Source organism: Anguilla anguilla, chromosome 11, assembly GCF_013347855.1.
Source record: "Anguilla anguilla isolate fAngAng1 chromosome 11, fAngAng1.pri, whole genome shotgun sequence".
Classification (NCBI taxonomy): Eukaryota; Metazoa; Chordata; class Actinopteri; order Anguilliformes; family Anguillidae; genus Anguilla; species Anguilla anguilla.
The window spans coordinates 44,435,297-44,448,069 of record NC_049211.1 but is presented as its reverse complement, the minus strand read 5'-3'; the positions used below and the strand labels follow the sequence as shown (position 1 = coordinate 44,448,069).

Sequence of the window (12,773 nt, the reverse complement as noted above, 5' to 3'; positions counted from 1 at the left end):
TTCAGTCAAGTCAGTTAAGAGTGTTTAGCTATCTGGTGATGTGTGCCTCGCTACGCGCTCAGGTTCCAGAATAGTTTGTGAACAATTTACAAGTGGTTTGATGGTCCTAGGCCCTATTGTCTAGGAGCTATTGAACTTGAAATCATTTGTCAGCTGTAATTTGTTTAAAAAATCTATTGAAATACCTGTTAAATCTATTGAAACTGTTAAAAATGTACATGAAAGAATGTAGTCAGATGCACATTTATTTATTATTTCAGACCACACAAAAGATGGCAGACTACTATCACACATCAACTTGAATGTGGAAAAACACAACAGCTTTAAAAATAGACACCGTGTTCTTTAAAAAAAATCATGTCACTCTTAGGAAATACTAAAAAACTAGGCAATTATAAGGCAATTTGGTAATCACTGTTTAGAAAACAGTCATGAATAAAAACAATAGAATACAGACAGCTGTACAAGCTAACATTAGCCCCATTTCAATGTTCAGTGTTGATTTAAATCATTTAAAGTTACATTTTGTGTTTATCTTTTAAAAAAGAGGCATCATGATTCCAGGATATGGGACCAGTTATTTCTTAGATCGGTAGGCCTTAGAGATAGGTAATAAGGTTTTCCTTAGCACTCTTAAAGTATGTTTTCCTAACACTTATAGCATATTTAACAGCACTTAAAATAGGAATTTTAATAGGAAAAATCAATGATGTGACAAAGTCAGCACATGTATGCTGTACTGAATCTGTCAAATCATGTCGATCACAAGCTGTAAATGTAGTTTGGCTTCCATAGGACATTCTGGATCAACACATGGCAGGCATGAACAGAATTGGCCATTTCTAATTCCCGTAAAGCAGAAGTGGACTCATTCCACCGTCAATCATAATTACATTTTTTGTAATTCCATAAATGGATATTAGTCAGCAACAATATAGTGCACCCAGAATATGAGTATGCATCAGCTTTAGCTTTATAGAAAAAATAAATACGAAGAATCTCCCTAACTTTTAATGAGATTTGTGTATATAAGAACCCCTCCTACACTCTTTAGTCAAAACCAAAAAAAGTATTTTCTCTTCAACCCTTTTCAATATTGTTTAGCTCATTATGCTAATTGTGACTCTGTTTTATTACAAGTCGGCAGTGACATGTACTCTTTGTCCAGTTTACCTTACAGGAATAAATACAATTTCAGAGACACTACAGTATGGATAGAGCAATTCCACACAGCTGGTATAGAACGCGCCCACTGCTGTCAGGTAACAGAAATGTGATGAGGAAAAAAATTACACTTGATGAACTGGGACACTCTATGTCCAGGTTATCATTCTGGCTTTTTCCAGCAAGATGAATTGGCAATAAATATAATAACACAATCCAGCAGTGTGACATAGCGGCTAGGCCTATCCTTATATTTTTGCCACAGAAACCCCAAAACCATAAATAGGCTGAGCAATGGGGTCATCCTCTATGAGAGAGGGCAGCATAGACAGCCAGTGATTGTGTCTTTGTGTGATTGGTCTTTCCCAGGATCCCATGTGACCCGAGGTTGACCTATCCGGTGGGCTCCTAGCTCATTTCCATTTCCTGGCCTGAGGAGGACTTCAGCGGCACCGAGTCAAACCCGTCGGAGGTTCTCTGTGGAGGAACACACAGTCTCAGTCATTCCTCTGGCTCTTTAAGGTCTGCTTACGCTCTGGTGTCTGCTCCAGTACTTGGAGAGCTGAAGAGTGGCTGGCTTTTGTCTTAAAAACCCCAGAAACCAAGCAAAGCAAGTGTGAAAAACTGCTTTAAGTGCCAAGCTATAGTACAAACCTGTGGACACTGCAGAATTCCAAGAACAACATTGAATACCACTGACCTATTGACTTAGGCTAAATTATACACACTGCCACCTGGCAGACTTTTTGTGAATAACTTGGAGTCAAGAAAAAAATGACCAAAAACTTTGAAAGTGATTATGAAAAGAATATCACAGGGGCATGTTTATTCACCAGACTGTCACTGAGCAGTAAAAGGTTTAATATGACAGTCAGTACTAGAATGAGTCAGTACTAGAATGCTGTGATCTTGTACAAAATTCAATATTTTTCTCCACATTTTAGAACGGTCAGTCATAGTCTCTGACCTATCCCATCGCTGCAGTGTTTATACAGGAGAGCGAATGTTAGCACATCACCTCCGCAGTGTCTGCAGGCAGCTGCTGCCACTTACCCTGCAGTCCACCAGCTGAGCAGTTTGTGTGCTGGAGGACCACGCAGGGAGAATGCAGGCACCTGATTTCACGAGAGGAGTCAATATTGAGCAATCAAAACTCCCTCTCCAAGCAATACTGTGGCCTATTAAGCACTGTCCTGTGGGATCAGGACTTTATTCACACATTTGTGAACACAAATAGACTCTTTCAAATAAATTAACAAAAAACTCTTTCAAACTTTCCATCTGGCTGTGGTCCCAGACCCACAGTCTGAGATTCCTGTCCCAGACGCAGATCTGGCCATGGTACTAGACCCACAGTCTGAGATTCCTGTCCCAGACGCGCATCTGGCCATGGTACTAGACCCACAGTCTGAGATTGCTGTCCCAGATGCAGATCTGGCCATGGTACAGAGGTACACTCACCTCCCGGGAGAAGGCATGGATCTTGCTGAAGATGGATTTCTTGGTGAGGTAGATGAGGTCGTCCTCAGCGTCCTCGCCCTCCATGATGGCACAGCTGTCAGCTGCTGGGAGCTCGCACTCCTTCTCCCCGGTGCTCATCATCAGCTTTGAGTACTTATACTCCAACCTGCGAAGAGTTTGTGCTGATCACAAGCCCTGTACCTCACTGACCACACACCCTGTAACCCACTGACCTTACGCCCTGTAACTCACTGACCACACACCCTGTAACCCACTGACCTTACGCCCTGTAACTCACTAAGAACACATCCTGTAACTCACTGACCACATGCCCTGTCACTCACTAAGAACATGTCCTGTCACTCACTGACCACACGCCCTGTCACTCACTGACAACATGCCCTGTAACTCACTAAGAACATGTCCTGTAACTCACTGACCACACGCCCTGTCACTCACTGACAACATGCCCTGTAACTCACTAAACACATGCCCTGTAACTCACTAAGAACATGTCCTGTAACTCACTGACCACATGCCCTGTAACTCACTGACCACATGCCCTGTCACTCACTGACAACATGCCCTGTAACTCACTAAACACATGCCCTGTAACTCACTAAGAACATGTCCTGTAACTCACTGACCACACGCCCTGTCACTCACTGACAACATGCCCTGTCACTCACTGACAACACGCCCTGTAACTCACTAAGAACACACGCCCTGTCACTCACTGACAACATGCCCTGTAACTCACTGACCACACGCCCCGTAACTCACTGACCACACGCCCTGTCGCTCACTGACCACACACCCTGTACCTCACTGACCACACGCCCTGTCACTCACTGACCACACACCCTGTACCTCACTGACCATGCACCCTGTAACTCACTGACCACACGCCCTGTCACTGACAACATGCCCTGTAACTCACTAAACACACGCCCTGCAACTCACTATCCACATGCCCTGTAACTCACTAAACACACGCCCTGTAACTCACTAAGAACATGTCCTGAAACTTACTGACCACACGCCCTGTCACTAACTGACAACATGCCCTGTAACTCACTAAACACATGCCCTGTAACTCACTAAGAACATGTCCTGTAACGCACTGACCACACGCCCTGTCACTAACTGACAACATGCCCTATAACTCACTAAACACACGCCCTGTAACTCACTAAGAACATGTAATGTAACTCGCTGACCACACGCCCTGTCACTCACTATCCACACGCCCTGTAGCTCACTAAGAACACACACCCTGTCACTCACTGACAACACGCCCTGTAACTCACTAAGAACACACACCCTGTCACTCACTGACAACACGCCCTGTAACTCACTATCCACACGCCCTGTAACTCACTGGCCACACGCCCTGTAACTTACTGACCGCACGCCCTGTCACTCACTGACAACATGCCCTGTAACTCACTATCCACACGCCCTGTAACTCACTATCCACACGCCCTGTCACTCACTATCCACACGCCCTGTAACTCACTAAACACACGCCCTGTCACTCACTATCCACATGCCCTGTCACTCACTGACAACATGCCCTGTAACTCACTAAACACACGCCCTGTAACCCACTATCCACACGCCCTGTAACTCACTAAACACACGCCCTGTAACTCACTAAACACACGCCCTGTCACTCACTGACCACACACCCTGTCACTCCCTATCCACACGCCCTGTACCTCACTGACAACATGCCCTGTAACTCACTATCCACACGCCCTGTAACTGACTGACAACATGCCCTGCAACTCACTATCCACATGCCCTGTAACTCACTAAACACACGCCCTCTAACTCACTAAACACACGCCCTGTAACCCACTGACCATACGCCCTGTAACTCACTAAGAACACGCCCTGTCACTCACTGACAACACGCCCTGTCACTCACTGACCACACACCCTGTAACTCACTGACCACACGCCCTGTCACTCACTGACCACACACCCTGTCACTCACTGACCACACGCCCTGTAACTCACTGACCACACGCCCTGTCACTCACTATCCACACGCCCTGTCACTCACTATCCACACGCCCTGTAACTCACTATCCACACACCGTGTAACTCATTGACCACACACCCTGTAACTCACTAAACACACGCCCTGTAATTGACTAGTCACACACAGTGGCCAAAAAAAGTAACTGAGCTAGTGGCTAGTTATGTAGTAAGCTGAATGTAGTGGCTACATTATGTAGTGACTAGTTATGTAGTTAGCTGAACGTAGTGGCTACATTATGTAGTGGCTAGTTATGTAGTTAGCTGAATGTAAAAACTAAGTTTAGTTTTTTTAGTTTTCCCTTAAATGGAGAACCTTAAATTGTTCAATTGACAGAGTGGAAAGTTAAACCCATCAGCTGTAACAGTAAACACTGATCTCATGTTGGTTTGGTGAACTCTCTGTGATTTCGTTCTGCCTTCAAAGTGCATCCCAAATTCGCTGCCCGTTGAGGTTCCTTTACCGTTAAGACGCTACCTTTAGAGGGAGCAGACCTTTCATTATACACCTTTCACATTTGCAGTTTTTTATGTTGATAATGCTAATGTCCTTAGATTGATAAGGCGGGTCTGTACAAGCAGAGATGATCACGATTACCCTCAGAGAATAGAGCTGTCTGCATCCAACCTCCTCCCAAAAGGGAATTACCCAGGAAGCACAGCCCCTCCCGAGCCTAGCCCAGCCCCAGACATGGTGCGTTAAATCAGTGCACTAAGGAGACACACTTGTGTGGAACTCCTCCGTGCACACGGGGGGGCTTACTTTCTTGTCTTCTTCCAGAAGTAGCAGCTTAGAGTGATGAGGAGCAGTGCAGCGACTGACCCGGTGGAGACCCCAAATCTGAGCCAGAAATCCAGGGTCACGCAGGCACTCACTCCCTGAGCCGGCAGAGACACCCCGCCTGTGCAGCGCACCGGCTCCTGCCACACGTAGGTGGTTTTCTGCAACACACATATACGCACACAAACACAACCACACACACACAAACACACACACACATAAACACATGCACACATACACAAGCACACACACGCACACACAACCACACACACACACACGCACACATACACAAGCACACACACCCACATATGCACACGCGCATGCACATGCACGCAGATGCGCACACACACGCACGCACACACACGCACACACAAGCACACACGCACACGCACAGACACAAACACACATGCAGATATGAACTGAAACAATTCACCAGATACTCAGTTCCTGGAGTTCTTCCCATCCTCCCTGGTTCTTCACTACTGAAGTTCCAATGCTGTATTACAGCACAGAATGGTCATGTACTGAATTTTCAGATGATGTATCAAACTGGAATGATTGAGCTTCAACAGTAGGGAGACTGAGCTTATAGAATCCGGTGAGCAAGTGGGTCAGAAACAGGTTTCGTTTCTGAAGCTCACTTTCTGGTTTTGTTGAGAGACATTTCTCACTAGCGCGAGTGCGGTTGACTCCAGTAGAGGTGTTTCAGCCACCCATTTCAATGTAAGTCAATGGTATCAATACAGTCAAAACATGAAGTAAATTTTTCCCACAAAACAATTAAGTTATTGTGTCATTTGGACAATATTTTAATATTCTGTGGACAAATCAGAGACCCGGACTCAACTTCATGACTATATAAGGATCCCCCCCCTGTCCCCTACTGCACGGTCTCTGGCTCCAATGTGTACATTATGACGGGACTTCCATGATTCCAAAAGGCTTTTCACAAGCCCATGTAAAGTCAATGGGCGATTTCCCCGGTCACTTCGTCCGTATTATTCCCACAGTCCGCGCTGGTGAGAATGTATAGCGTTGTGATGGAAACGACAGCCTTACCTGGATCCCCTCCACGCACGCGCTCACAATCTCTTTGTAGTCGCTCTTGGAGCACAGCGGGCAGGCATGTTGCGTCTGCCACAGGAAGTGGAAGGAACACCCATCACACGTACCCTCTGGGCAGGCACTGTGGGGACACACACATGCACCATTTCCACTCTGAGGGAACTACTCTGGGCAGGCACTGTGGGGACACACACATGCACCATTTCCACTCTAAGGGCACTAAAGCGTCAGGAGTGTTTGCAAGAGGACTTGTTTTGCTGGCTGCTGTTTGCTCAGATATTCTCGGTAACACAACCAAAGAAATTATAGAGTAGGGCTTCAAAAGGCTGTATGCACAAACATCTTCCGCAGTTGGCCAAACAGGCTCGCTTACTTCCGGTTGAAGCGGAATGCAGCGAAGGTAATGGAAGAGAGATGGCAGAGGCACCTGTTTTCACTCACCCAAATTAACTGTAAACGATGTCTACCAATTAAACATTTACAACAAAAAGTAAATTAGAAACGACTTTAAATTCTGAGTCGTCTTACCTGTATAATTACAAAGGTAGCTACATGTGTTTTAACGTTAGTTGGGTATACCCCAGTAGAATGAGCTCACCTATTATTATCGATCGGGGTCAGGGGATAGACGGCCAAATTTAATCAATCAATCAGCCTTTCTAGCAAGCCGTACATATTCACAGTTGTAACCCAGGATGCAAAAAAAAGCTGTTAGTAAAGCAGTTACTGTGAAATGATGTTTCCACAGGTGCATTTCATCGTTGCGATTAAGGAATATTCATGTTCCAAGTCTGAAAGTTGACAGCCTACTGTAAACGAAGCCGTATTAATATAACAAAATGTATTTGTATGTTGTTGATTTTTGTTAATGTACACAGTTTTATATGTGTAGAACTTGCCTTTTAAGCAGTAACGGCGTTCAGTCCTCTGGAATAAATGTGAAATAAATATGTTAGCGTTCGATAGGTCAATGGAAACTTGGTTATCGACCAAGTTAATTCCGTATATCTGCAGTTCCCGTTTGCATACACCTGTCGTCCCGCTGTTCAGATGGGCTTGATGTGAGAGCAGCAGTTGCAAGTAAAGCCAGCAACTTTCTTCCCGAACTCACTGCTCTACCAGTAGGACAAATAATCCCACATGGCAATGATTTATTGTACTACTTAGTAAGCTGAGCGATCAGTAAAAAAGCTACAATGTGGTCTCTTATTGTAGCTCTGTTAATCTTCACATCACACATAGCAAAACTAAAAATGTTTAAGCTGTTTATCTCTCAGAAAGAGATGAAAATTTACAGAGAAGTTGAAGTTCCTAACACTGTGCATTGCGGGACACAGCAATGATCGTTACTTATGTTCTCACTTTTGTGGAACAGATTTGTCCCAATTAATTAAATTAATAAATGAAAAAAAATTATTCAATTTAATCCATTTTGGTATTTTTTGTATTTGTTTGTCTTATTAAAAAATCAGAAATTTTCCTGCCATGTTTCTGTGAATAGCCTACCCAGTAACCGGAACAAGCCTGTTTTCCACTTCTGTGACATCACAATGTGCATAGAGCCTATTCCCAAAACCATCTTAAGCCTAAAATGATCATAAAATTCATCTGACAAACCATCTTCCATTTGTGAGGTGTTTCCCAAAGGCTTCTTAACTAAAGCTGGTTTTAGAAATGACCATAAGGACTGTTTTTGCCCACTCATAGAATAAGTGTGTTATTAATGCTGACAATAAAGCCTTTCTAATCAATGATGTAGAATATGACGAAATTATGTACATAATGTTGAGAATATCAACAAAATAATTATATTGAGTGGAAAAAAATTTAAATGTTAAAATAGAGAAATGTAGGATATTGACACGCGTATTGTTTTATGCTTCCTTATCAGACCGAAGACCGTCTGTTAAAATAAGTTGTTGTTGGCGGGGTGGTGTAGTGCCTGGAAGGCATGGAAATGAAAAGGGACAGTTTCATGGTTTAGACAGATTGAAGCAGATAACTGGGGTGGTGAACTGGGGTGGTGAACTATGGTGAACATACAAAATGTGTGGCTGGGGTGACTGCACATATAACTGAAGCAGTGAGCTTTGTGCAGAAGGGAAACTGAAGAAAATAAAATAAAACTTTAAAAAGGCCCTTGCTATTTTGTTGTTCCTTTCTTCCTGGTCATGGTTGTGATAAATAGAGATGATCATTTATAGACAGTGAAAATACTTGGGCCATGTTAATGAATGAAACGTTTTGTGTACAAACAGGACGAGAGACAGTCAGCAGTCAAACTCAGCGGTATGTGCTCTATATCCTTTTCTAGGCACAACATTTGCAAAGACAAGAATGTGATACAGAATCATGTTTCACTAGAACTGATGCCATCCTTGTTCAGAAAACATGTAAAATGAAATTGCCTAAAGCTAGTGTCTGTCTCAGGATTACAAAATTAACAAATTCACAGTAAACCACATTATTGAAGCTCATTAACTGATAGTCTTCTTATCCATGTTTTTTTAAGTATATACCATAAATAGGTTGGCTAGTCTTTGTTGTTATAAGCATATCAATGCTCATATTTTGTTTTTATCAATTTTCTTTTAGTTGCTGACCTGTTGTAACTGCATTTCATGCCTTGCAAGCAGTCCAATCAGTTATTCACCTAACTTTTCATCACCTTTGAAGCACACAATGGTGCTAAAAATACACTTATATATTGTACGTGCGCTCTCTGGTTAAGTGTTGATTTGGGAAACGCGTGTAAAAATTAAGGAATGTTCTCAAGATCACTCTTTTAAAAACACTCTTTACCTCTCAGATCGTTCTGTAACGGCAGTGGTAGCCAAACCTGTTCCTGGAGATCCACCATCCTGTAGGTTTTCATTTCAACTCTAATTTTGCACACCAGATTCGACTAATTATCAACTCAGCAAAATCTCTAGCTGTTGAATGAGGTGTGCTTTGTTAGGGTTGGAGTGCAAACCTACAGGACAGGGTTGGTTACCACTGGGTGACGAGTAACAAGGCCCAGCTTGTTTCACTTTGGCTGTTTCAATTGGTTGTAGCTCCACGTTTTCAACACAAACCTCTAACCCTAACCCAATTTTCCACTCTTGACATCCTGTGAAAGCAGAAATCATTTGATTGCTGTACCTTGGCAGAGCCAGTCTGTCTGTTTCCTTTACTGTGGGGTCACATCTCAGCCTGATGGAGGCCGATCTCCCGTCTTTACAAGCCTTGGTAGCTTCAGCAGTCCTGCAGACAGAGGCAGACACACGGCCACATGCAAAGTCTACAAACACATTTTTCAGAACTATCTTCGTCACATTTTTCATAAAAAGTCTGTCATCTTTATGGGGAAGATTCCACTTTGTGATCAAGCAGTTCTACTTGTTAATTTTTTAAAGGTTGCTATAAAATTGGCAAAATGATCCACAAATTCACAAGCTTAGCAGTTCGAACCTAAACAACTGACTTGAGTGAATGTTACTTCTAAAAAAAGTTTTCTTGCAACTTTTCATTCATTTCAGGCTCTGAATGAAAATGTTGCAAAAATAGCGAAAAGTATTAAAAAAAAACTGTTCATGAACCAGCTGTATTTCCGTATTAAAAACTGAGCAGCAGTCTCACACAATCCCTGTTAGACAGATTTACAGCCATTTGGGACTGCTCTCACCTGTAGTAGAATATGACATCAGGCAGACTGGATTTGGAGGGAAAGTACTCTTCTGGTGAGTCGATGTGATCCAGAGTTGACTCAGTAGTGACCCCTAGAGGGAGGTCAATAAACTATGTTAACAACTCAGCTTTGGGCCCGATAAAATCTGCTTAATTTTTTCTTATTTTAAGATTTTATTTTCTTGTCCTGATTTAGGACTACCTGATTACGTTACAAGACTATTTTATTTTACTTTTCATCAACGTGTTCAGTTTCAGTTTATTAGTTCAGTTGTTTTGGTCTTTGTTTTAAACAAACATGAAATTTTTATGGCTGCCTCCTTGACTCATATATTATCAACTTTTATGCTAAAATAACAAAACTTTTTGTTGCTGTGCTCCAGATGTTCCATCTGTATAATTGTGAGAGCTGCTATTTTAGATTGAGGCCTTTCCATTTCCAGTGAATCTGACCGAACCTGGGTCAACTGCCTGTGTAAAATACTTCAACTCTTTTAGATGCTGGTAAAATTGGAAAACATTCCTGAAGATCCCCGAGAATTTTAAAGAAATTTCAAATTAAACCATTTTCAATAAATAAATGTTTTAAATTTTTCAGCAATGTGCAGGAATGTTACTTGCGTACAACGGTCGAAGGAACTGACACAGGTGTGACTATGGATGAGCAACAGTCACAACTTACCGATGAGCGTTTCACCAATGCTGAAGGGCTGGGACGATACCATGCTCTGACCCCTCACTTCCGACGGCACCACAGTCGCTTGGCACACGTGACCTCTGACCTCGCTCACGCTCTCTGTCACATTATCCATGCAAGTCGCAAGCGTCCTGCCCTGAGGAGTCACAGTGAGAGAGACCTCCTGCTGCTCAGTGTCAGCACTACACATGACTCACACAGACAGGTCTGCCCTGAGGAGTCACAGTGAGAGAGACCTCCTGCTGCTCAGTGTGCTACACGTGACTCACACAGACAGGTCTGCCCTGAGGAGTCTCAGTGAGAGAGACCTCCTGCTGCTCAGTGTGCTACACGTGACTCACACAGACAGGTCTGCCCTGAGGAGTCACAGTGAGAGAGACCTCCTGCTGCTCAGTGCGCTACACGTGACTCACACAGACAGGTCTGCCCTGAGGAGTCACAGTGAGAGAGACCTCCTGCTGCTCAGTGCGCTACACGTGACTCACACAGACAGGTCTGCCCTGAGGAGTCACAGTGAGAGAGACCTCCTGCTGCTCAGTGTGCTACACGTGACTCACACAGACAGGTCTGCCCTGAGGAGTCTCAGTGAGAGAGACCTCCTGCTGCTCAGTGCGCTACACGCGACTCACACAGACAGGTCTGCCCTGAGGAGTCGCAGGCAGCTCATTACAGCTGCTTCTCACCCACAGGCAGAAGTGGAGCTGTGTATCCTGTAATGGTACAGAACGTGTGGCAGGTACCTTGTTCCCGCAGAGGCCGATGCTGAACTGGTGGAAGTAGCGGAGCCCCTTGCTGGTGAAGCGCGGGCCGCTCAGGAAGCTGGTGGCGTTGGCCAGCGGGGAGAAGTCGTAGAGCACAGCCTCCCCTCCGGGGGGCCGCAGCTGCAGCTGGCAGTCACTGACACAGGCAGATTTAGCCTGGGGAAGAGCCAAAGGAATACAATCAGCCTGCGCACAAGGAAAGTTATAACTCATATAAGTTAAATAAAACTGAACTGAATATGGGTCCATAAATAGTTTTATCTATTATCATTGTTATTATTATAGCATAAGTCAACTTACATTTAGTACTCTAATGATGTTACACATACACTTGCATTGTAGCTAGCTGGATAAGAGCATCTGAATTCTGGGTCGGATATTGATTCTTTGCTAGCTAGCTGCCATTCTGAATCAGTGTCACAGCTATCAATATGAGTGATGACCAGACAGCCAGTAGCTGTATTCACATGCATCTATTTTTCAGAAAATTAATGAGCCCAGTCACCCTCTCTGCAAAAAAAATGGAAAAAGGCTGCCCTCTCTTCTTTTAAAGATTTGACGCACGAAGTGTGTTAGGGTTAGTGTTAATAGTGAGGCACTGCTCTGGCTGCAGAGCGTGTGATGAAGTGTATTAGGCTTAGGGTTAGGGTTAATAGTGAGGTACTGGTCTGGCTGCAGAGCGTGTGATGAAGTGTATTAGGCTTAGGGTTAGGGTTAATAGTGAGGTACTGGTCTGGCTGCAGAGCGTGTGATGAAGTGTATTAGGCTTAGGGTTAGGGTTAATAGTGAGGTACTGGTCTGGCTGACTGACGGCGGGTCTTGCCTGGTTGCTGTGGGTGTTGGGCCCGCAGTGGATGCAGGCTTCCTCCCCCATAGGCTGCTCAGGTCTGATGAAGGTGTTTGGGGGGCACTGTTGGCAGACGCCTGACCCGTTCAGCATGTAGTGCCCGGGAGGGCAGGGCACGCAGGCCGACCCGCTGTCCGCCGAGCCCAGGGCGCAGCGGCGACACCGCGACGCCACGCCGCCGATCGCGTTCGTCACGTGCACCGAGTACAGCTTGGCAAAATCTGCACTGAACTGCCTTTCCTGGGGAACAGAGACATGGAAGCCACTACACCAGGGACCACA

General features: G+C 44.5%; 1 protein-coding gene across 1 annotated transcript in view; it reads right to left on the bottom strand.

Annotated features, from left to right (window-relative positions):
- Nucleotides 1-229: 229 nt before the first annotated feature.
- elapor1 (endosome-lysosome associated apoptosis and autophagy regulator 1) overlaps nucleotides 230-12,773 on the bottom strand; it is a 35,674-nt gene continuing 23,130 nt past the window's right edge. Inside the window, exons 14-22 of the mRNA XM_035382355.1 lie at nucleotides 12,468-12,731; nucleotides 11,624-11,800; nucleotides 10,869-11,019; nucleotides 10,185-10,278; nucleotides 9,662-9,763; nucleotides 6,512-6,638; nucleotides 5,435-5,613; nucleotides 2,626-2,791; nucleotides 230-1,641 (exon numbers count right to left, since the gene is read on the bottom strand). Of these exons, the coding sequence (XP_035238246.1) occupies nucleotides 1,573-1,641; nucleotides 2,626-2,791; nucleotides 5,435-5,613; nucleotides 6,512-6,638; nucleotides 9,662-9,763; nucleotides 10,185-10,278; nucleotides 10,869-11,019; nucleotides 11,624-11,800; nucleotides 12,468-12,731 (1,329 nt within the window). The 3' untranslated portion in view covers nucleotides 230-1,572. The remainder of the gene's footprint in view (nucleotides 1,642-2,625; nucleotides 2,792-5,434; nucleotides 5,614-6,511; nucleotides 6,639-9,661; nucleotides 9,764-10,184; nucleotides 10,279-10,868; nucleotides 11,020-11,623; nucleotides 11,801-12,467; nucleotides 12,732-12,773) is intronic.